This window comes from Bradysia coprophila (assembly GCF_014529535.1).
Source record: "Bradysia coprophila strain Holo2 chromosome X unlocalized genomic scaffold, BU_Bcop_v1 contig_132, whole genome shotgun sequence".
Classification (NCBI taxonomy): domain Eukaryota; kingdom Metazoa; phylum Arthropoda; class Insecta; order Diptera; family Sciaridae; genus Bradysia; species Bradysia coprophila.
The window spans coordinates 108875-135146 of NW_023503297.1; the positions used below are offsets into that span (position 1 = coordinate 108875).

Consider the following 26272-nt stretch of genomic DNA (forward strand, 5'->3'; position numbering starts at 1 on the left):
TACCATTTTTCCCACTTTATATCACTATTACTAAAATCCAATATGGCCGCCGGCAGCCATTTTGTTAGGAGACTAGACCACTGACGCTTTACATTCGTTAATACCTTTCAAACAAAAACAATTCATGAAATTCGGTCAAAATTTACTCGAGATATTGACACTCCACGTTCACTGTACGGTCGAGTAGCCGGATAAGAGCTCACTCCAAGAGACCTAGCTCACGCTCCGGTGAACCTAATTTCATAAACTTTTTTTCCCCTGATTGGTACAGTCAATACCTATCTAATAAAGCGAAAGTAGTATGAAAGTAGTAGCGAAATATGTTCAAATTTGGGCGCCCTACAAGCAAAAACTGCTTGGCGCCCTATACCTAGTTCACACCAAGGGGTCTAGCTCACGAGTCGGTCATCCGATTTCCATAAACATAATTTTTTTGTCGAATGGTATTGTAAATACCTTTTATTTGACGTATCATTTACAAGTGTAGCGTTTAAATGTCCGGAGATATCTTCGAAAAACCGTAAAGCACTTATTGGGCCCCAGCTCGGGAGGGTTCGATCCAAAATCACTCATCTTCGAACTTAGCCTTTCTTTTGACATTACCAAACGGGAAAAAAAGAACGAATAGAAATCATATGTATTTTACTCAAGTTATTGTGCAGACAGACGGACATTTTTTTTTCGCTGATTTGGCATCTATGTACAGCCACAATAGATTTCCCCTTACTCAGGGAGTACAATTCGACGTGTTACAAACGTATGCGTAAACCTATAAGACCACAATACTTAGTACGGGTCTAAAAAGCCACTCCGTTAAGCTAAACCTCGCCGATTTTTTTTTTATTGTTTTAAGTGTAAACGGAGTGTTTTTTTCGTAAGTGGAAATTAAGACGAAGCGTATCCCAACAAAATCATTAAATATGTTCCAACATTTGTGTACAGAATCTCCATCTACAGTGTTTGGTAAAAATGTACTTTTCGCTGTGTAAGAGAACCATAGCTAGAGCTTACCGTCATCGCTCGTCGATAGCACTGACTTCAACTGTTTTTTAAATTTCCAACAACGTATCCGCACTACTTGGCTGCCATCTTTACATATCTTCGTGAAACTAACGTTTGTTAAACACACTATACACAAAAATTGTACAACGAGTGGAGCAAAAAACCGGGTCAGTGAAATTACAATCGTAAAAAGAAGAAAATACTTCGCGTCGCATTTTAACGGAGAGAGATGCAATTTTGATGGTTATACGAAAGAAAAGTGCTGCATTTTAAAGTGATTTTAGCTGGTGCTTTTAAAGAAAACGAAAAAAGTTGAAACAAAAGTTGGTATGTGAAGTGGTGAAAAAAATCGGTTTACTTTGCGAAAGGAATACAACATCAGATTTTAGCTCAGAGGTAAGTGTTTTGATTCCCGTTTACGGGACGATGTGCGATACTTTTGCTGTGAATGATAAATTTGCGACATAATACTCGGACGATCTTTAAATAAATCTCAAATTTTACCTAAATATAGAAAAAAATTTTGGTGCCATTGATTCTGTCAGCCTAAACTGTTGCGTATTGTTTTGCATCGCATATCGCATAACCTTTCGAAATCGACCACGTCGAATTCCGTACATATTTCAATTTTTACTTTGTGTTTACATCATTATTTGATATATCTACCGTCCTATTACGATTAATATATATGAAAACGTCAGCACATATAATACACCGTGTGTTATATCCGATCCATTCCATCAGTTTTATCATAATGATGAGGAGAAGCTACAGAATTCCTAAGAATAAATTCTCATGACATTTGCATGGATTGTCTTCCCACTTCGTTGATTATTTTACTGGATCTATAACCTAACAATCTGTCGGATTGCATTTTAATATTCTAATATGCAGTGGTATTATGACCTGTAATCACGCGATTCAGTTTTTTATTTGTTATTTAGTAGATTCACGCGCAATTGAACTTGCTGATTCTACAAAATATTTAGCCTGACAGTAAAGTAATGTTATATCCGAAAAATATGTGATTTAATTGGTTCAGCGTAACTGTTCAGAGACGAAGAGCTCACCAATACAGCAGTGAAGGGCATTCTGATAACAGAAGAGTGTGAATGATAAATTGTTGGTTTTTATTTGGATGTATGTTGTCAAAATGATCAGAATCACGCCACATGAGTGACAATTTAACGACGCACAATGTATAAGTATAGTGTATATCTTGCCGGTTATTATTTTTGAACACTGAGAAAAAGGTTGATTGCCTTAAAATGGTATATTATGACAAATCGTCCCTTGGATGCAAGAGGAGTAGGTATAGTTTGTCTGGAATCCAGTCCGGAACCAGATTTTTTGGGACAATGAAGGCATTGAAGAGAATATTTTTTAAGACAAAAAAAAATCGCGTTGGGCAGTTGGTCGGACAGAACTTACTGTCACAGTAGAAAAAATAATATTTATGCAGACCTCCGACTTTGTTATCATTTCTCTTTTGCTACATGAATTATTATTATGGTATACGTCAGTGACCAGTGTTTCTGGAGATCAGTCATCGACAATTTAAAGTTTAATGCATTTTGCTCGATTTAATCAACTGCCAAGTACCAAATCGTTCAATTTTATCGATCCGAAAATTCATTTTCAAAGCGACCGATGTACTAAGCTAAATTATAGACTTTGTTATTTTATGTAAACCCAAAAACTTAAACAAAACGTGTTCAACCTTACAACTAGGGATTCAGTTACCTAACAAGCTCAATGTAAACATACAATACGTACATACGTTACCACAATTCCAATTTAGTTTTGAACCAATAGCTCCATGCAATAAATACGAAACACCTTTGTCAATAACAGTTTCTATTACAAGTGAACCTATACTAGTAATCGAATATTTCAGACGACCGATATTTAATTCGATAGACACTTTTTTCTCTTGGTATAACACTGGCGGTAACGTTTCCGTTCTAATTCGAAAGTCTTACGTAAGTGTAGTACTAAGCTATTGTATTAGAGAATAGAATTTTATCCTCAATAAACTACACAGCCAATCCATAAAACCAACAGCACACAGAACACTTTCAATTCTAGCTAACCTTTTATTCCTCAAAGCGATTGGCCGGCATTCTGTAACAATACAGTAGTTAGAATGTTCTAATAGAACTAAGAGATTTGATATCAAACGCGATACTTGAAACAAAAGAAGTAACATGTCGATGGCGATACACTTGCCGATCATAAAAAAGTCTAGTCTTGCAACAACCACAACTTCATTGAGAAGTCTGGATCGATTCCTCTTCGTTTAAACATTTTCATTTCGAAATTAGTAATCTTTCCATGCATGATCATGTGTCATGATTGTAATTATTGTATTGTCGTTAAGGTCCCATATGTTCGACTGACCTCGATTATTAACGTTTGCAACAAAATGTTCGATTCAATGTTTCAATTCTTTAACGACATAATCAGAATGGAACAAAATAAGAAATAAATTTCATAGAGAACAGTGTTGCATTAACGAAAATAAACATAATGTTTAACCAATATGTCGCGGTTTGGACAGAAGTGCAGCACACTTACTACTCATATTTTTGCAAGTATTTTTGAAACTGCAATTGAATGAACAAAACTATGGCCAAAGGAATGTTTTATTGGCCGATTATCAAGTAACCTGGCGACACAATCGAAACTAACATGTAATGTGTCTTAGAAGTGCATACATATAGTATATGTAACGAATGCCACTCACAGCACATATGGTTGTTATAAAAATAATTGTACAACCTAAAACAATGTGATAAGAAACCGATTTTTTTTTTCTTTTTTAACTTTTTATTGTGCGCTATTATTATACATATGTACATTCAACGGCACAATTTACCAATACCATCCTATAAATAATGCAAAAATATTCATTGCCCGACTCATCGTGCCGTTGAAAACATACATTAAATGAAACAGACGTCTTTTGCTTTATAAAGAGACTTTATTTTAGCAACATCAATATCATATTATCAGTTTAAATTGTTAATTTAAAGCAGACAGTGAGAAGAGAAGCAAGTTTAGGGTCGGTGTAGAGCATTATTTTCTGCAGTTATACATCATATACGTATATACACATGAGTAATATACACTTAGAGCAATATTGTACTAACATACGAATTTTACGAACCTAGTACTTACGCTATTAGTGAAAACGTAGTTTAGTATAAGTTTGACTGGTGTACGCACGACAAGTTTTCAAATGAATCTGATGGTTTCAGTGGTGCGCGTGCGATGAGAGTATCCTTTTCCGATCCGGTGATGTTTGATTGGTGAAAAGTAAAGAAAAGTGTGACATAACATTTTCGATTTTGTGTCGGGATTTTCCAATAAAATTTTAATCAGTAAACTTTGTCCGGTCCATCGATCAAATGAAATTGAAATGTAAAAAATTTGACTGATATACTGTAGCTTTGATGAATAATTTTTTTCTTTTCTTTTGAATTGTCTTGACTCGACGGTTTGTTTTGTCAAAATAAATTTAAATTTCTATCGCCAACAAATGACAATAAAAGATTGGAAGTGCAATTTTGTTAATTAAATTTATGTCAACCGATTTATCGAACTTTAGAAAATATGGTTGGATTTGGAGTCATTGAAGTGTTTCTATTTTTCTGCGTTGTTTGCTATTTTTTCAATAAAAATCGGTAAGTGGGATTTAGTCACCACGGTCATTATCACACGTATGTTTCAACATATTTTAGTATAAATTTTCCACATTTAATGGTAATCTGCTTCGTATATGGTAAACGGTTTGCTCATTAACTTAATCAGTTCCCTTCTGTCTGTTTTTTTTTCTTCAAACTTCATTGATTGATAAGCTGAATTGAACAAAAGCCTTTGCGTGAACAATAAAATTGCGCGACATTGAATTACTCACTGATTTGTTAGTTTGTTTATTGGTTTTCTTTTGTTCATCTGCTACTTTATTTATTATTTAAACACTTTGAAAAGTGTTGTTAACCCTTCGGTATGTTTCCAAGCAAACAGATTGCACCACATTTTTCCAACGATAAAATGACCGCAGAAATTGCTTCCGCAATAATCTGTGGATCCTCGAAATGATTTCTAACGAAACAAAAACTAAACAATTCTATCTATGGACTATGTACGCCGTACGTACATTGTACACGGGTTTGTTATGACTACAACATTTATCATGCAACTGTTTGATGACTTCTACCAAAAAGTAAATTCAATTTTTTTCTTCAATTTTGCATGTTCATCAGGCGACAAAAGTGATAGCATCAGGAAGAATCATGACTTTCACATAGCGTCACACAAATTTTGCAAAATCCTTTCATAAGTGTTTTTAGATAGATTCACAATTTGTTGTAGTGCTTCAGAATTTGAATTTTGAGTCAATCAGTGGATGAATGAATGGACTGAAACACAAATTTCAACCGACTCTGAGAATATTGTGAATTGAAGCGATTCAATGGTGCGTATGTTTACATTTTGTCACTTTTTATTTTGACTTACGACGACGTCAATTGTCTATATATTTGAGCCGGGCACCAGTGGAACTTTCCGCACCTACGTTTTTGATTGAACTCTTCTGCTCAATTTCTTAAAAGATTTCTTAATATATTTTCTTCACAGTTCAGCTGCTTTATCAGCTGGTCCACTCATTCAATCACACTGCTTATGCATGCTTAATACGGTTTTATCCGAGGTTTTATCACTTTTAAACTTGTATAGAGGTATAAGCGGTGTGTTCGTAGGCCAGCTGATAAAATACCTGAATCAAATTTAGACACAAATTTGGTTGATATTAGCTGTATAATGAAAAGTTCCGTTCGGCTGATTCGTAATTTGTGTACTTTAATTTTAAGGTTACTTACAAAGCGAACAAAGTTTACATAAAGACAGGTTGTATTTCGCTACACAATGGAGTAGATGCAGACGATCGATCAATAAAAGTTTTACAAAATTTACGCGTAGATCAGAGGATACTTTTTTGATATAAATTTATTTCAGCCCATCTGTGCTAAGTTCATACTAAGGGTTTCAAATCAGTGAAACATTTATAACATTTTTGAAGCATGGATTACAAAGCATTCCTCGAAACTTGTAAAATATTGTAGTTTATCCGTAACAAAAGAACGTTTATACACACTTGCATACCGGTGTACAATAGTAACAAACCGAAGAAGTTCAATGCAACAAAATACATGCATTTTAACGAGTGCATTTCATTCATTTATTTGTCTAAGCAAATCTATGCCATTCTCGTCGAACGGAATATATTGGTGGACCTGTACTGCCAAATTTGTTTCTTTGTCCAAGTGCCCTTTAGCAGACCACCCCGTCCAAGTTTACAAAATTCTGGATAGAAAATATTGTCGTAAATAAATAATTCGCATTCAATGTCGATCGACATATCATCCGATTCTCAATAAAACGTAAATCTCTCAAGTCTTATCAAAATTGACGAAAATCGCATTCAGGGTTCATTCAAATAGTACGCACAGTCTTTATGTGAGAACTCTGATCTGACAACAGCATGACGTCCACAAAATTTCATTTATTTTTTACAATCAAAACGAGCTTTCTGTTCTGGCTCACTGGCACGTAGTCTATTTTTAGTAAATATTTTCTCTGTTACTTCTAAAGGATGTAGTAAAAGTGTCCTAACACTTATCATCTATCGCTTTGTGTAATTGTTGAATTCTTAATGTTCACACGATGTATTTTAAACAATACGAAGTTGACTGGCTTATCTGCATCACTCGTAGATCACGTACTATTATCTCGCTTCTGCACCTAATTACACTCAATAATGTAGTAGAGTTGAGATATTAGTATGAACCGATGTTATTGTACAAAGATTCAATTTATTGAACGGAAATATTGAACACAGTTCGATGAAATGTTTAACAACAAAGAAATGAGTGCAGCAAAGTTGAAATCATTTATTTACTTAGCGAGAAGATTTTGAAAATTAAATTTATTTATTACAGAAATTGGTTGATAACAGGCGAAATGACGTAAATGTTTTATAGAGATTCGTAAATCGATTCGAATCATTAAATTTGTACTACATGCGAGTTTGTTTACGATTTTTTTAAATAACAAAAAATCTTATTGAATAATGTAATCAATAATAAACAACAGAATATCGTTTAAGTGTTAATCGCTCAGTATTTTGTTTATTGATTGAAGCATGTTTTTGATAAATAAAATCAGCTTTTTCCTTCCAACAGTCGCTTTTCACTTGCAAAAAAAACGTAAAAAAATGATGAAAATCTAATCATTCAAATCATTCGATCTTAATACGAAAATCTTTCAAGGAAACACAAGTGTGGATGAACTGTTGTAATAACCTAGAGAGTGAGAGATTGCATAATTTTTTTTTTTTATTTCGGATTCATTTATAACTATGATTAATATGTAATAAAATAATTAGTCAGCTCGAGATCTATTCAAATATGGGATACGTGCATTTGCAATTTTCCGTCATGCATGTATCGTTAGGTCGATAATTTATTTTTATTTTTTCATAATTGCATGTCATTATATTTGTGCTGAAAAATTGGGAACGTGCTCTCAAAATATACAATTCGATCAATTAAAATTTTACTAAGTACGTGTTATTAATTACGAGTGTGGAATGCTTCGTTGTTATGTATCAATTTGGTCAACAACATTTTTTTTTCGCGACGGCTTATGTATCGATGATTATCCTTACCAAGGTTCGAGTAGTAAAATTTTATCAACTATTGTATAGATACACGCGTTTCGTCGTTTTAATTTAATTGTTTGTTGTTTAACATACACTGATCGAATCGAGTCCATTAATATTAATCCCAGGATAAGTATAAGTAGGACTTGACTTGACTTTCGCAATAACAAGCTTGCCCCTGTGGGCTCACCCATGAGATTATTTGAACGTGAGGACCTTGACTTGAATGATCACGAATGAAAATCAAGTCCTAATCCTCCCTTTTCTCTCTCCTAGACTCGGTTCATTGTACACCAGAGAACAATTGTGCACTTCCTCTCGTCGAGCACACTCATTCACATTCGCACTCTGCCTCCGGCACTTTGTGTACGATGAACTTTGTCAGTGGTGGGGCCACTACTTGCATTACTTTGACTTATATACCAAGGATGAACCAAGGTAACTAACTCAACCACCGTCGCTCGATCTATGTGGTCGGACTAACTACACGGCAGTGGGGAGATGAGCCAACCACCTGAGCTCTTTCATTGCTCGGAAATATTTTTGTATAGAAGTGGTATCGTGAAGAAAAATACCTGCAGCAGGAGACTTACCAAACCACACGTCATACAAACCATTCATTCAGATTCATTGTTATTTCATCGTAAGACCATTTTCAAGCGTTGGTGCGTAATCATTCTTTTGATTTTCGTATCATTCAAAAAAGCGTTCTCCAATAAGCCATTAGCGCGTGAAACGAGAGAGATAACATTAAGATCAGATATACATATCTTTATCAGAAGATAACACAGCCAAATTATTACATAAAACCGTTTACACTATCGCTAGTCAAAGAAACGAGAATGCTCCCGTCAACAAACGTCCGAGAAAAACTGGAATCGCCGTTCCGACAGACACCGCGCAACGGGAATGCTCTTCTCAACGTTTCGTAAAACGCTTCTCATGTGGTAGCCACACCACGTAAACAGCGACACCTACGTGTAGAGGATACGCTCCTCTTAGGGAACGTGCAAGAAACGCTCAAACTCAGAGGCTGCTAAGCCCTTTAACTTTACGAAGAGAGTAGTTTCTACAAGCGAGGCAAACGTTCCCTTCAAGAAACGTTAGAGAAAAACTGAAGGCTAACGAACCATTACTTTGACTTGACAGACGTCGACAACAATTAAAACCAACAACAGGCCGAAACTCGAAGCGCGCAACATCACGGAAAGAAGAAAACTCTAGACAACAACAAATTGCAAACAAATTGTACTTGTGCACGTACGAAGAGCGAAAACAAGAATAAGGCTTCTAATCGCACAGGACCATCGGTTAAGTATCTGTTTGCCAAAACTGGCAAAACGACATATCCAAACCAAAAGCGTAAATGCTCCTTACAAGAAACGATAAAGCAAAACCGTGAGATATGACGCATTCAGAGAATGGTAACTGTAAAGCATCAACCATTCGCTCATCAAGTTACAACGCACGTACCGTAAACCGTTACCCTATACAAACCGTATCTGCTTCAACTGGAGTCCGAGTTTTCTCCAAACCGTGCTGCGGTTTCAGTATTTCAGTATCATTTACGCGGGACAAACCGTATTTGCAACCACGACCAGAGCCTTCGTTCATCATCGAGTTTCACTGGTTTCAACGGCTTGACCTGGATACAGCTCCGTTCGATATTCCTCCTGTTAGTTTCCGCATTGGCATTCGGCCTTTATTTCTCGGCATTTCCCTCAAATTCATGAGTTCCATGAATTCCATTGAGCAACTTTTCCAAAAACAATGTTAGTAATCATCCCGTTTCACCGCCTAAGTCTCCGTCCGTCGAAATTTCATTCGGGAAAAACTACAATCGCTCGCGAAAACAGTCGGATACAATTGTTAACAACTTTAAAATCAAACAAACCAAAAAAACAAAGAAATAACTTGAAAAACTAAGACAAATTTGACGAACAAAATTTTTCACGTCCAGCCATTTTCACATCGCCTACTCAATAAGTAGGATAAGTATAAGTAGGACTGTCAAAAACTGCAGCTCTGATAATTCGTTCCTTCAAACATCTGTGTTTCTTTTAAAATTGTAAAATTCTGATAAGCTAGGCGTAGGCATGCGTGCTAACAATTCTCTGTATGACTGCAACTTGGTGTATTTCTTTCCAATTTCCCATAAAGGCTCTTTGCACCATTGTAAATATGGTCTAGCGAAGATACTTTTGACTTCGAATTTTGTAAATTTGTAAATCGTTCAGTTCATTTAAAAGATTCTAACTTTCAGTAATTTATTGAATTGTTTCCTGCTAATCTGTCGAATCAAAGTGATTTCAGTTTTGTCTGTATGTAGATTTTATTACCATAAATTGTTTTGTATGAACATTGTGCTTTCTTAACATTCTCATCCATACAATCATTAGTTAAAAGTCAGTCATTAAACAAGCTATCCAATTTTTAAAACAAAGCATACTGACATGTAAGGAAGAACGTTGACGACAGGAATGAAAAACGGTAGAAACATTGGATTGCGATTACAGTGCAAGGAGTGATTGAAGGAGAAACAGTCAGATGTTATTTACGGCAACGACCTCCGCAAAGTTTGATGGTCGAAAGAAAAGAACAGAAACGTAAAGAGAAGACCAAAAAGAAGAAAAGAAAATAAAAGAACAAAAGTTAAGAAGAAGATAATGAGGAGATAATAGACAGGAGAAGACAAAATATAGAAGGCAGCATAATCTAAGCAAATAAAAGGAAGAAGTAGAATTAAGAAGAAGAAGACACGGCGAAGACAGTTTGATTGATTTATTCATTATGTAGAGGGAGGACGAAATAGATAGATTGGAACTTCTAACAGAATTTAGGGAACACCTCACGTTATCAGGTATCGGACTATGGAACGATCAAAGCACTTTCATTTTCTCGATACATACGCTTATGTTTTTGCCTGTAACTGTAAAAGCTGTGCTTGCTACTTGATTTGACTCATTCACATCGAAAACAATCCAATACTCTGGGTGTTATTGCTCTCTTGATGAGTTTCCTTCCAACTCCACGTATCTGTAGAGATCTGACCATCGGCTTTTTTTTATTTTACTAACAATTGTAATGACTTGAGAATTATAATTGGAACTAGTACGTGCGATCTTCGAATGCATAGTCGTTATGTATGGAAGTGTGCTTACATTGATTGTATGACACATTCGTTCAACAACTTTTAAAATCAAATAATCCAAAGTCTTATTGATCGTAGATTTTTCAATCGATATTTTACTTTGTCAAGTTCAAATGAACAAATCGAATTTGTATCTAGCAATAATTGTATTGATGAACTGAAAATAACTTTTTTTTTTCGAACAAGCAATCTTATCTTTGAAATTTTCTTATTCATCAAGCTTATTATTTCAATCTTTTTATTCATTTAATGAATTATGACATTATCAATAAATTTTCATCACGTATCGCTTAGGTACTTGCTTAATTATGCTTATATTTATACTGACTATACACACTTAACTACTAAAAAGATCACAAAATACTTTTACAGCGATTTTATCTGCACGCAAAAAAAGAAGAAAGAAAAACGTTAACCGAATCGAAGTTTATTATAAAACGTTATCACGACAACCGTCGCTTGTGAGTAGTAAATTAGCGTTCTGACATGGCATGATCATATTTTTTTCTTCGCTTTTCGCATTAGGTCATACATCGGGGTTAAGTGTAATCAACTTGTATACTTTTGATGGTCATTCGCAAGGAATTGATTGCGGGAGGGCATTTTTTTGGGCATATCAATATCAATTTGTTGTGACTATTTCTTGATAGTAAAGTAAGAGGAAGGGAAAATCTGTTCAGCCGTTCTTTTCCTTTATTTTTTTTTAAAGATGTTCTTACACAACCATTTTTTACTGGTCGGTTGTGCGGCTTAAATATTTGGAATATTCATTCAGATATTTTATTGATCCTACCTTATCAGAGGCTTACCGTTCTCGTAAATTGATCTACTACAAATTCAAATCGAGTTTTTCTTTCAAATTGAATTCTAATGACGACGTCTCATTGCCCTGCCCAAGTTGTTTGGTTTGTTTGGCCAATTTACATTAGATACAATGTTTAACTATTGTGGATTATCCATATTGATACATAATAGTGAAATACGGACGAGTGTTTGCAAGTTATTTTCAATTGTTTTTCTTCAAATAAAATCTAAATTCAATGATTAACTGAAACTCGACCGGCGAAACCGGGCGATCGACATGACTAACCGTTGATTAACCAGTCGTGTTAATCAGAGCAGGTATCCCTCTTGTGCAGGAATGGTTAACCTGTAAATATTTTTTTGCGAAAAGCGGTACTGATAGTTCGCTTTCTACTACATTTCGTTATCCGTTTGGTTTCTTTTGGTGTAGTATTTTCTAACGGGAATTAGAAAGTTATTTATAGGGCTTAAAACTTGGTTATGTCGCCCACCAGCCCTCTGATATGGAGTAAACAAATTTTCTATTGTCTCAAAGGTGCTACCGTATTTGACGATGACGAAGTATAAGCTTCAATTTATGTAAGAAACCCTTGGAGCATTCATTTGCATAATGGTAATTTGCTTGCCATTAACCAAATTGATTGAATTAATTACTGAATTAAGTGATTCCATGTATGCGTGAGGTTTGTGTAGTTGTTACGCTTAATGAGAATGTACGATATAACCGTTATTAACACAATCTCACTTTCTCGGTTACAATTGGCCCAGATGACAATCACAGAAATACCGATCCCGTATCCACTCCTAATATTTCACATACCGGACTTGATCAAATCCCATAATCGTCCTCGCACCAGTCCACTGGTTGTTAGTCGATAAAATCCAACGTTTTTAGCCCCGTACGAAGTACTGGGGGCTTATAAGATTAATATGCCGTTTGTAACACGTCGAATTGGAAGCAGACAGTAAGGGCAAAGCATTTGGTTATGTTCATAGATGACGAATCCGCAATAAAAAAAAATGTCCGTCCGTCCGTCCGTCCATCCGACCGTGACCCCTCTAGCTTGAGTAAATCACAACCTTTTTTCAAAATTCTTTTTTTCCCCGATTGGTATCGACAAAAGTAAGGTCAAGTTCGAAAATGGGCATGGTAGGGTCGGCCCCTCCAGAGCTAGGGCCCTATAGGTGTTTTTCAGTCTTTCGACGATATCTACCGAAATACGCACGCAATAGCTGCTTGTGATATATCAAATGAAAGGTATTGACGAGTAGAACAAAAATGCTGAACATTGTTTTTGGATAAGATGCAACGCGAGCTTGTTGGGAGGGCTCAAAGGTCGTTACTCGGCCCTAAGTGTTTTTTGCACATAAATCGAGTAAATCTCATCCGATTTTGCTAGATTTAGTTTTTTATGGAAGGTAATTGAATACCGAAAAGAACATGCCGTAAAAAGTTTCAAATTTGGGCCCTTGGACTAAGGCCGCTACTCGGCCCTAAGTGTTTTTTGCCCATAAATCGAGTAAATCTCATCCGATTTTGCTAGTTTTTGTTTCATTTGAGAGGTAATTGAATACCCAATGGAAAGTTGGCAAAAAATTTTGGGTTTCTCAAATAATGTCGTAAATTGTTGGTTTTATTTAAAAGGTACTTCGTACGGGCTTTCGTAATTGCGCTATGCGCAATTTTAAAAATGAACAGTTTCAGTAATTTTGACAATGCCCAACTTGACTTGCATTTTGGTAACAGACGCATTAGAGGGTTGTAGACGTATTAGGGTTCCGGGCGTATTACGGCTACGGACGTACTATGGTTGCGGACGAAATAGGATTACGGGTTGTACGGGGCTAAGTCGCAGCAAACGCTCCGACTGTTCTGATGCCTTGTTTTATATTCAGTTTGCACAATCAATCATCATACATTTTGTGAATTGTACAAAGGTTAGAGGGGTTCGATATCGTTTCATACGTAATATCTATTTTTCAATAAAAATTCTCGATTACCATCGATAAAGCTAATCGCAACGAGTACTTCAAGGTGGAGGTCGAATCAAGTGCATTGTTTTTTGTGTGTTCACCTTTTATATACCATTCCGCATTTTATATAGGAATTAATTGCATAATTTATCAAAATTTGAAACAGAATACTCACACACGTTTCTTTATCGGCCGCTTCAGAAAATAATCACTTTGTTATTGTGATTATAAATTTTGTTGTTGTCGTGTTTTTTTTTATGTAAGCGAAATATTAACCTCAAGCAACTGATGTTGCCTTTTTAGTATTATTAGAGATTTCAGCGGGGACTATACCCGAATTAATTAATTTCGCTTCCGATAACAATTACGAGTACTTTTCATTTGAATTGGAATAACCAGTTACTAAGTATGTTGGAAATGTTATAGATTCTAGAATTTAGTGCATTCGAATAGATAATTTTTTTTTTGGTTGCGGGGGGAAATGAGATTGTGCTAAACAGTTCGGTGTAAACATTAATTGTTCGTCTAATTTTTTTTTTTTTGTCAAATACAAGTTCCACTGGTTTTGTCCGTACAATACTGTCCGATGCACCAAAAATAAATCGACCGGAAAATACGCGTACAACAAATATATTGTAAATGAATTATTAATGATACTCTATGCGCAAATATTGAACGAAAAGTTTTCAATTATTTGGGTGTTTCATGTCAAAAATTGAGAAATACCATTTTGATGATGCAATCAACTTTTAAAAGTGTAACAAACAGTTAACCTTCGTTGTATTGAAATTTAGATCTGTTTTCATTGTCATTGTGTGGATTTTGTAGATAAAATGGTTAGTCTGGTAATGATTAGGAGTAAATATAAAATAATCAAAGACGGCTTAATTGAATCGATTTCTAGCGGGACATGCATTCTTCGGACAGCAAAAATTTTCGTTTCATTTTCTTTTTCGTCGGCGAATTGTTTTGCAGCTGAAGCAAACAATAACATTGTGTCGTTATCACTGTCTATTATTGAAAGTTTCGTCTCACAACATTCATCCCTCAAACTGTTTTTTCAGATGAACGCCACTATTCTTACGGCCAAGTATTTCTCGATTTAACTATCATCTGTGACCTAAAGTCACCAATTTCTGAAGTGATCCTTCTTCAATGACATAAATAACATTTGTAAGAAGAATGGAACTAGATCTTCTTCAAATTTGCGTACAGTAGATCAGACCGAACAAAGTGCCCACAGTACGAAAATTGATATGTCTCTGTGTCGTAAAACACAAGGTTCTGAAAGAACAGGTTAAGACACATCACGAAGGCGGTGACACACAAATTTTGACAAATAGATGCTTTTTATTGAACAGACTCATTACAGATTGTTTGGAATGTCAACTTAATAAAAGCCATTTTTTTTTCTTCAAGTTGACATTTCAAACAATCTGTAGAGAGAGTGTTCAACAAAATGTGTCTATTTGTCAAAATGTGTGTGTCATCCGCCTTCGTGGGTGTCTTAACCTGTTCTTTCAGAACCTTGGTAAAACATACATTAATACATTATGCATCAGCTCGGAAAGGAAATTCGGGTTTATCTTTGCACCTTGGTCGAAATGTTCGTTTTGACGAGTGGGATCATGATCCGCGTCTTCGGCTTAGGATTACAATCTCGCTCTCGTTAAAATGAACGTTTGGACATATTAAACTGCATATCAAGACTTGATTAAAAAGTAAATCATTTAATAATTCTCTTTGTGATCGAACACTTTGTTGTATGGTAGTAGCATCTGCCTGTGTGTCGCAGAGTCGTCATTCTCAACTGTTTCCATATCAACCATTGGTAACTAGTTTATCGCGAATAGTTTGTATTAGTCCAAGCAATTAAAACTCTGCCTCTATTGTTTGAACGGTCTAGTAAATGAACAGCTAAACGGAGCAGGTGCGCGAGGGCCTTTAGGTTGTAATCGCAGTTCTTCCGTTTTATTAACAACAATGGAAAGTGTGGAGATGCTTTCATTGTTTAGTCTAAAACGGAATGCTAAACTAATTACTGTGTGGAGGCTCTTACTATCATCGTGAAATACGTACCTTTGTGTGGTACGAATACTTGAGCTTTCGCCGACTCCGTAACAATTTGATATTCCCAAATGTTGAAACAATGTAACGGATATACCTCATTGTTAGGTTGTATCTTAAACGCGGTTATGTGACGCTTACTATAACTGAGGAAGTTAAAGAAGCGAATAGAAGATCTGTACGATCTTCCTACTTTCTCGTGCCATTATCTGTAGTTTACTTTCTTGTATGCAAAATTTGTCGCGTGTGTTGAATAATGTAACTTTCAATGAATCATTAAAAAACGAACGAAATTGTGTTGGAATTTTAAACTCATTAAAATTGCTGACCAACGAATAATTTTGCTAGACGGAAAAACAAATGAATTTCTTTCGAAATCAAATTATGAATCCTGAAGTGTTAGACCCTTGAGTCAAGTTGTTGTAGTATATCATAACAGCCTCGAGTAGAAAACAGCTAAAAATCGGTTTTCGCTACAATCCATCAATCCCAAACACTTTATTTTGAACGTAAAATAAAGTGTGAGGAGTTTATTAATAAAACTGTTAACGATAATTTGCCTTTGCTTTCAACACACTTTTTGTATATGTTCGGACTTTCGCTGCCTTATCAAAAAACACTGTGAAATTGATAGATATAAAATTGTACTTTGTCCGAACATTGAGATATTTGTCATTTCGATTAGACAATTGTCTTACAAACAATTTTTTTTTACTTTATATTACTATGCAGAAAACAATGCCCGTCGTGTTCTCACTTATCTTAATCAATTTTCGCTCAATCTTTTTACACTTCATTTTGATTGTAAGCACCTCAACTAATCTCTATAGAAAGTGATTCACTAAAGATTTGATAAAATGAATTTAAAAAAAAAACTTTATTGTCTTTGCTCACAATGTCAAACTAATAAAAAGATACGACCGATACGACCTATTAGCATGTCTGCGATCACAGACACGATAAGATCTGGTAAAAAAATTTCACAATTTTTAACACTTTCCTGACCAATGCTCGGCATGCAAAGTGCTGTTTTGTTAGAAAAATTCTTGCACATTCTTCTAAGATGTATACTGCAAGCAATTCATCGATTTCTGCAGCACACACATCACTGATAACATTATTTTACTCGTTTACACGTGTTGAACATCAACCTTGAGAAGAGAATGCGATAATTTACAATCAATTAATGCCATCTCAATTAAAACAAATTGAATCAAATGAGTTTTGTCATTCTGTTTCCAGCACTGACGACATGGTTGATGTGATATCAGCTCGCGTTCAGGACGCTTTCGGAACATGGCGTTTGCCGACAAATGTTCAAAACGGCGGAGAAAATACCAGACCAGAAGAACGGATCTCAACAAATCAATTGCGTCGTGTTGGAGATGAACATCGTCGCAGAAAGGCTTACATTAAGGATTTGGAAAAAAAGGTTTGTATATTGTGTACTCGATTTTTATGTGGATTGGATTGCATGACTATGTTCGTTTATGAAAAATGTTTTTATTTTCTGAATTTTTATTTTTGTTTTCTAATGTCTGTCTATCCTTTGTTTAATTCTACTCTCCTTTTCCTGAATAGGCGATTGAAAAAAACCTTTATGAAATAAAAGAAGCTACTGCACCTACTGTAAGTCTACCTGAACAACAAAACCATGGTCTTGCATGTCGACATTGTGCTCCTTCAACTAGTGTAAGTTTTTATTTTCTTTTTTTTATTTCTTTAATTGGTTGTGGATGTTGATAACCTGTTGCAATTGCTTCTGTTTTTTTCTTCTTTCTCTGAAATTACTTCCTGAAAAACAATAATTGAATAATGTGTATACGCACGGCACGCACACACTTCACCAAACAATGTCGCGAACTGGATTTTATAAAAAAAAAATTATCATTTTATTGAGTGGTGCTGTTATCAATAAGTCAATGGTTTGTTTTTGTTCTTTTTTTTTTGTTCGTTCGTTCGCATTACATATGCTTAATGAGGGGATCTATATATTATATCGCACATCGGTATTACGCGCTTGTTGTCGAAAATTGACTAAAAATAGTAAACTTTGTTAGGGGCCATTGACCTAAACCGATATTAGCGAAGATTAAAGTAATTCATCAGCGATGATAATATTTGCTAATCCCGTTCAGCGAACAAAAAGTTAAGAAAATTGAGTTTTTTTTGGGTAAAGTTTCTATCTTGAAGGAGATAATGTCCAATGAAATATTCGTGAATCAAGGTCGCACACAGCATCGATATAATCAGAAAGTAATTTCGATGATTTTAATGCACTGATTTTCTACGAAAATGATATCACAACAATCTAAGACTCAGAATTTCTTTAATTACATGGTTCCATAGATATTGGTAGAATTGATAACGAAATAGTTTGTTCAGTACCTGATGTTAACCGCACAATTTTGTTTATTTCGAGGAGGCCTAATCGCGTGTGCAAATAATGTTTTCTTCTCGGTATCCCAATCTGATAATCCCGGTAATAATATTGGGATTTCCCGGCAAAAATGTTGAGATTTCCCGTTAAAGAATATTTATTTTCAATCTTACTGAATCGCCGTGTAAATCCTCTTTAATTAAGGTTCCTGAACATATATAATCAGAAAGGCGGGAGCTGAGCGAGTGAAAAAAATGACTAGTAAATGTCCAGACGTTGAATTATCTTCCTTTGAAAGGACGCGAGTACAGAGCAAAAAATATACTGACTAAATGCACACTATTTCAACTTGTCCGAAATGAAGGAAACAAAAGCTATACCGATCGCAAGCACCCGTTTCCCGTTTTTAGGTCTTTTTTCTTAAAAAAAAAAAACCCAATTGTGGACACTTCATCTGTCCGTCCGTCTGTCTGTCTGTCTGTCCATGTGTCTGTGTCACTATTCAAAAATGAGACGATAACAGCCTTGATTCAAAATTGCAATTCTACTATGAGCAAATCAACACCAGGCAAATAATAATTATTTGTTATCTGATAACCGATCGCTCGCAGTTGGCATTGCAATTCGAAAATTTGGTAGTTGGTAGCTGACAACCGAAAGTAATTTTCGGCAGAGATGTTTACTATTCGAGAACTACGCACCGACTGACGAAATTATTCTACCTGCTTGCCGATTTATAAAACGAAAATTTGGTAGGTGGTAGTTTCGGTAGTTGATAGTTTTGGTAGTTGCCAGCTGAAATTCAAAATTGCAAAGTCACTATGAGCAAATCAACACCAGGCAAATAATAATTATTTGTTATCTAACCGATAGCTCACAGTTAACATTGCAATTCTAAAATTTTGTAGTTGGTAGCTGACTGTAAATATTATAATTGACTACCAAACGTAATTTTCGGCAGAAATGTTTACTATTCGAGAGCTGCGCACCAACTGACAAAATTATTCTGCCTGCTTGCCTATTTAAAGCTTGGATTTTTGGTAGTTGACTACCAAACTGGTAGTTGACTACCATACTGATAGAGAGGTGGTAGAGATGTTAACTGTTTGAGAGCTGCACACCGATTGATGAAATTATTTAGGCTGCTTGCCTATTTATAATTCGATAATTTAGTAGTTGACTACCAAACTGGTAGTTGAATACCAAAATGGTAGTTGAATACTAAATTGGTAGTTGACTACGAAACTGATAGAACGATGGTGGCGATGTTTACTGTTCAACAGCTGGATATCGACTGAAGAAACTATTCTTCCTGCTTGCCTATTTATAACTCACGTATTTGGTAGTTGGTATCTCGAGAAGTGAGAAAATTGAGAGAAAGAAAAAAAGACCTCACTAGGCTTATAGCCGGTCTATTCTTGTTTTTTTTTGTTAATTTACCGATTTCTGATAATTTTCCCTTACAGTTCATTTCCCGATTTCTAGTAATTTTCCCACTTCTTTTCTCCTTTTTATTATTTCTTCCCGCTGAGCCGGGTAGATTTTCCGTTATCAGATATTTCAGAAACTTAGGGCAATTGTGAAGAAATCAGCATTTGAGTCTGTGCTTTAAATTATGTTAAGATTATATCTGTCTATATACAACAACAGATATAGTTTACGTTTCCCAATCTGTGAGCTGTATCGAAGATTGCCATTCAGACGTGGAACGTGTGGAAAAAAAAATCTCTGGCAGTGGTCGATCGAAATTGCATCGCTAGCGATTAAAAGATGGAAAAGATTTTGTTGTTGACGAAATGTCCTGTTGCCGAACTTTTCTTATGTTGCGAGAACTTCTAAGACTACAAGAAAAATCGTAACTTTTCAATGAAATTATCTTGAATACAGTCGGCGACTGTGATGCATTTTGTTTCAGCTGTTAATCAGCTGATCCACTTACACATGTGCTTGCTTATGCGGGTGAACAATGTACTGTTTAAAGACGTTAAACCATATTTGGTTTGTATGAGTTAATCAGCTGAAAAACTTATTACAAAGTCGCCGACTGTAACAACTCAGACAAAATACATTCCCATCTAGCTTTTCCGGCTTCTCATGTATTATGTAGATGGTTGAGGTCCTTTACATTAAAAAAAAAACTCCATAACAGCCACAACGTTAATTAGTCCGAAGATTTTTGCATACGATCTAATAAAATAACGAAGAAAAAAAAAACACGCGCCATTTGACCATTTGATTCTTTAATTAGAACAATAAATCCAATCATCAATCACTATTGAGAACACAATGAGAAAAAAATACGAAATCCACGTCACACAATAAAGAAAAAACGCGAACTACACACAGTCTTCAATCCTCATGCATACCTCGTTACAATTGAAAGCAAAATTTCTTTTCATTTTCGTATATTGCGATTTTTGTTTTGTTCTCCTTCGAATTATATATGTAACGTAACGTATATATAAATAGAGTTAAGTTTAGTATGATGAGTTCGGTGTTGATTGGAACGCATATTGTCGCGTGTGTGTACTACATTTTGGTGGAACAAATTTTTTTCTGTCGAGTGTTGACACTTGAATCACTGCTGGAAGCAACAATAAAGACAAATATTTCAATCGAATAATGAAACGGTTCCTTGAAATCAGTGCATGAACTTAACGTGGACAAAAAAGCGAACAGAAAATAAATAAATATCAAAACCATTAACCGACACCCAAAACAACCATAGAATACCTTTACAGGTCGTTGGCTTAGTGTGTGCAAAAGTAAATTGAAAAATAATTAAAAAGCCGAAAAGTCAATATACGAAAGTGACAATCAAGAATTTGAAATAAATTCCGCGATCTAATTTTGGTGACTCGAGAATGTGATTTTTCATTCGTTTGGTTCAGTTTTCACCATATTTTACAGATATGAATCCAAATGTTGTACCACAAGACAAACGCGTTAACACCAATGAAAATGTAAGAATTTTCTTGTCGAATGTCGTTGTCATACCAAAGTAAATGCGTGCAAGAACGAACACTTTAAATTCACAAATGTATGAGTGAAATATTAAAATTTTTTTGAGTAAACGATAACCAACTCAAATTCATTCATTTAATGCGACATGTAACCTTGAATCGTGCATATAATGTAATATACTTACGCTTCTGCTTCTGACTGACTCGAGCATTTTTCTTTCTTTCATTTTTGTTGTTTGTTTGCCATTGATATTAGATACTCTACCGGTAAAACTTTCGATTTTCAGTGAAATAGAATAATGCAATTGAATGCACACAAATTATAGAGTAAGTCCATGAAGACAATTTCCTTTTGTCAGAAAACTGTACGTACTGTACGTAATGTGGTTAATCTGTTGCGTCCGGGTTCATTCATTTATTGGGCAATCAATTGCACAATTGGATTTAAAAAGAAAATTAATTCTCGCGAATGCTTGTCGTAAACTCGCGTCACATTTAAAAACGAAAAATTCACGAGGAAGTTCTGCTTAGAATATTTTTACTTCGAAGACCTTAACACCCACACAAAAACTTTTGGATATACTCTGTCCTTCCTCAACCATACGCCCTTGTTCACGTTGCGCATTTTGATGTGAGAAAACTTGACATTTTTTTGTGTGCGTGCTCAAGTTCAGATGTTTTGCATTGGCAAAGCTTGCATTCGATTCGAACGAGAAAAAAAAATCGACTGAGCAAACACCGCAATAACTTTGAAAGTATCTGATAAAAGACATTAATTTTGTGGAAAATAATCAAGCCCCGCATCTTCTTCTATTTTCCAGGAAGTTCAACTAGATCCTGTCGAACGTCGTCGTGATGTGAAAAACATCTTAACTATCACCCAGCATGCTGGTTGGCGTCCAGATAGTACAATCTTTGATTGGGGCGGTTGGTTTCCATTCCTTGCACAATGTATTCGCTTGAAGAAATCACCATATCCACAAGTGTCTGGTACCGTACTGGGTAGTGAACGTTTACGCAATGCTATCGAACAAGCAGCTCAAGAGGCTGTTACCGAGAAGCGACAAACGCTTCAAAAAGATGATGATGACGAGGTCACATTCGATGAAAATTCATACTACGTTGAGATGTTGAGAAAGCACGAGAAGCGAGCGAAACGTTTGATTTGGGACATGCGCTCCAAATTATCGGACGTTATGTTAAGAATCACTTCATGGGTGTTGTACAAACTGTTACCTTGCTTTCTGTCCGGAGTGGTCGCTCATCCGGCACAAGTTGAAATGCTGAAGGCCGCTGCAGCTAAATCACCGAAAGCTCCATTGATTTTCTTACCACTTCATCGCAGTCACCTCGATTACATTTTGGTCAGCTTCATATTGTTGAACAATGACATTCGCAGTCCTATTGTGGCAGCTGGCGAAAATTTACGGATTCCGTTTTTCGGATCGTTATTGCGAGGACTCGGTGCATTCTTCATCAAAAGAAAAATCGATCCGGTTGTTGGAAAGAAAGATGTGGTCTATCGTGCCGTTTTGCACACGTACATGCAAGAAGCTTTGAAAGTTGGCCACAATGTGGAATTTTTCATTGAAGGAGGCCGCACTCGAACTGGAAAGCCGTGTATGCCAAAGGTGAGTCCGTTGAGTGGGATTTTTTGTGTAGAAACGTGTCGCTTAACAAATTTTCGTTCATTCTCAGAATGGTGTTCTTTCTGTCATCGTCGATGCGTTTATGGACGAAACCATACCAGATGCTCTGCTCGTTCCAGTCTCTGTGAACTATGAGCGATTAGTCGACGGAAATTTTGTTTACGAACAGCTAGGCCAACGCAAGAAGCCAGAATCTTTCCGTTCCGCCATATCAGCCATTTGGCACATCCTACACTCCCGCTATGGACTGATGCGAATCGACTTCAACGAACCATTTTCTCTACGTGAGCTGGTCAAATCGTTCAACAGACTGTCACCCGATCCATTCAGAAGTTCCGATTCACTCACGCGCAGACTACAGCACAATCCATCGTCTTCATCATTGTACGGTACGGATATTGTACGCGAGGAGCAACGATCACTGGTGGATAATATATCTCGACATGTCGTGTATGATTGTGCCAGTGCAACGGCTGTCATGACAACAAATGCGGTTGCCTTTCTGCTGTTAACAAGGTTTGTCTTTATTGAAGAGTCTGATCCTTCATTTTGCTTGAGTCATAAATTGTCTCGTCAAATGCAGATTCCGTGACGGAGCTACGTTGAGCGTACTAGCTGAAGCGTTAGACGATTTACGTGGCAGATTGAATGGTGTCAAAGATATCGGTTTCACTGGTGATTCCAAAGATATATGCCAGTATGCGGCGGATCTGCTCGGACCAAGTAAACACCAATCTCCACCGAGTTTCGCATGCATTTTAACATTAAATTTGCGATGTTAATTTCAGACATGATAACAGTGGAAAAACGTTCTTCACAACTGTTCTTCAAACCAGTAACCATGATTCCTAATGTTATTGAACTATCGTACTACTCCAACAGTCTCGTTCCACATTTTGCATTGGAGTCCATAATGATAACAGCTTTAAATGCACTAGCCAAAGAATTTGAGAGGAGATATCCTTCAAGAGTAAGTTCGGCGAAGCTGTTTAGCACATCGTCGTCGATCGGGATGTCTCAATTTTGCGTTTCCGTTTTCAGGAGTTTTCTGTGGGCAAAGACGATTTGTTCAAGGCATGTCTAGATCACTGTGATATTCTACGATTTGAGTTTATTCTGAATAAACCATGTCAACAAATCGACAAATTACTCAACGAAACGCTGGATCGACTTCGGGACAGAGATTTAATTCAGATTCCACAGGTAAATTGAACAAACAAAAAAACAACGAAAAAATTGGAACATTACGACCGATCCCTCCATATTATCCCGACAGGTTATGTACACAGAAGAACAGAAATGGTCGCGAAGATTTGCCATGGAATTGGAAAGCGATGATTCCGACGATGACAGACACTATCAACCCACCAACGATGAAATGGTCCACTTAACATCAAACGGCCACTGCGAACGACTGGTATTGATGTCGGTGCTAGCACCGTACGGTCACACGTATTTGGCTGTCGCAGTGTGCTTGAGAAGTTTATTGGGCACGTCGATGGTGGAAAGCGAATTTATCAAAAATTGTGTCAGTGAGATTACGTCCAAAGTGGAGAACTTGGAATGTAAATTCGGTGAGTGTGATTTGATGGGATCAAATTGATGGTTTTGCGGATTGGTTTTTCATTCGTATTTTCTTCCCCCAAAATAATAGGCGAAAGTGTGTCCACCGATTCGATTCGTAATTGCATCAAAGTCTTCGAAAAATGGTCAGTCATCGAAATATCCAGTTGTACTGGTGTGCGAATGATTTCATTGGGTCCAATGTTTGATAATAATTCGGGTATCGATAATACGATCCAACGAATACAAAAAGTGGTTCCATTTTAAAGTATAGATCAGATTCAAAGTCTCACCTTCTTTAGACTATTTTTTTTTTTTGGTACCTACTTGTGTAAGATTGTAATAACAGCAACAAAAAATTGCCTCAGTTTTCCAGATTGGTTTTTTCGATAAACTTTTTTTTTTAAACATTTTTCTGTCTCGAAATTTTCATTGAATTTTTATTGTTTTATCTACCTTCGGCAACGGACGTATGTAATTACACTGGATAAATATCAGGAGGATTCACCAGTTAGATTAATTTTGATTAGAGTGAGAATATCAATTAACGGGATTAAATGAAACCAAATGAAAGAAAAAATAATGAAATTAAATGAAATCCAACGTACAATTTAAAATCTAAATAATAAAAAAAAAACATTTTTGTAACTAAACTTAATCATTAAGTGGCATTTAATGTCGACCGAAATTCTGTTTTTTCTTCTTCGTAAATTGTGAAATAAAATGAAGAAAAATGTTAGGCCGAAGCAAAGAAGAAAGAATATTTTTTGAACGAATTTTTTGACTTTCTTTGAAAACTCAAAATTTGTTAAAATTGAAAAATTGAAAACTGAAAACAAGAAAATAAAGAAACCAAATGACTGCATTTGCGACAAAAAAAAAAGAATTTTTCTACTAAAAAAACGAGAATTAAATTTAGTTTTTACAAAGATTTGATAAGAATTTTTTAAAGGTTTTTTCGAAAGATTTTTTTATTCATTTTTGAAAACGACCTTTTACAACCTAGAGTGTAGACACAGAAAACACATCATAAATTACACAAACTGAACCTAACTAAGCCAATTTTTCTTGGTTTTTATGTAAAAAAAAAACATTATTGAAGTAAACAAATTTAATCAAATAAACAATTTTTCTAAATGAGTTTATGTAAGTTTTAGATGGGAGTTCTCTGTACTTGGTACATTTTTGTGATTTGATTTTTTTTAGTAAATTATTTTTAACAAAAACCAAAAACTTCTCCAATTTTCTTTGAGACAACAAAATGGACCCCTCCATCGTAATTGACATACATTTCATTCTCATACGAAGTACGGTGTGGACAATGGACTGTTGCGTGTATTAACCCGATTGTAATATTGATTATAGTACTGGTCTAAATTGTGTATGTCACCACATCGACACCTTGATCACAATCTTATCAGATCGAAGAAATCCAGGCATTACAGTTTGAGCAATTCAGTATTATCCATGTAAAAGCCTTAGTGCACAAATTAACCGTTCTAAGCCGATGTTCAAGCCATCTATGTCACCAATTTAAAAAAAACAGCATTAACATGGAATTTTTCTAACGATTGAAACGCATTGGTAACGTCCTAACGTTCACAAAAGCTTCATATTTTGGGTGTTGAATTTGTGTATATAATGTCTAGCCTACATTTAGGCGAGTTATGAATTAAGCGCCTAACTACACTCAAAAAGTATTTGCATACTTCGAGGCGTGTTTCAGAAGTCATCTAAAGCCGGTGGCCGTAAAAAGGCTCAAATAAACTTAAATTGCCCCTTCATAGACAGTGCCAACTTTGGTAAGATAATTTTTCTGAAGCAAAATCAATGTTAGAAATCTGTTTTGGTCGTTACTCATTAATAACATGTTAAAACTATCCTCTCTTTTCATGGGGGCTTAGTGACCACGAAACTTTCGTGTTGGAGGCCCAATGGAGGCTTCTACAGTCCCAATGATTAAAAGTGGCTGATAGTCTGCCTCAAACGTTTTTG

At 35.7% G+C, this 26272-nt stretch overlaps 1 protein-coding gene across 9 annotated transcripts; it reads left to right on the plus strand.

Annotated features, from left to right (window-relative positions):
- Positions 1 to 1130: 1130 nt before the first annotated feature.
- On the plus strand, positions 1131 to 24909 carry LOC119067982 (glycerol-3-phosphate acyltransferase 1, mitochondrial). Of its 9 annotated transcripts, none has more exons than XM_037171330.1 (10): positions 1131 to 1398; positions 16965 to 17154; positions 17304 to 17414; positions 21887 to 22696; positions 22764 to 23230; positions 23298 to 23437; positions 23503 to 23684; positions 23756 to 23917; positions 23991 to 24288; positions 24369 to 24604. In XM_037171330.1, exons 2-10 carry the CDS (start codon positions 16975 to 16977, stop codon positions 24542 to 24544), a joined length of 2526 nt encoding a protein of 841 aa, XP_037027225.1. In that variant the 5' UTR covers positions 1131 to 1398; positions 16965 to 16974; the 3' UTR covers positions 24545 to 24604. The 9 variants fall into 9 exon arrangements, with proteins under 9 accessions (XP_037027225.1, XP_037027230.1, XP_037027224.1 ...); XM_037171329.1 differs by lacking the exon at positions 1131 to 1398 and adding an exon at positions 3936 to 4688 and having other exon boundaries at positions 24369 to 24909; XM_037171337.1 differs by lacking the exon at positions 1131 to 1398 and adding an exon at positions 4032 to 4122.
- The last annotated feature ends 1363 nt before the right edge of the window (positions 24910 to 26272 follow it).

What these genes read in the sequence shown, in the direction of transcription:
- LOC119067982 (XM_037171329.1), top strand. Translation starts at nt 4,618, where the DNA reads ATGGTTGGATTTGGAGTCATTGAAGTGTTTCTATTTTTCTGCGTTGTT. An exon ending in GAAAGCCGTGTATGCCAAAG is followed by an intron (nt 22,697 to 22,763) that starts GTGAGTCCGTTG and finishes GTTCATTCTCAG; the next exon opens with AATGGTGTTCTTTCTGTCAT. An exon ending in AGAGGAGATATCCTTCAAGA is followed by an intron (nt 23,685 to 23,755) that starts GTAAGTTCGGCG and finishes TTCCGTTTTCAG; the next exon opens with GAGTTTTCTGTGGGCAAAGA.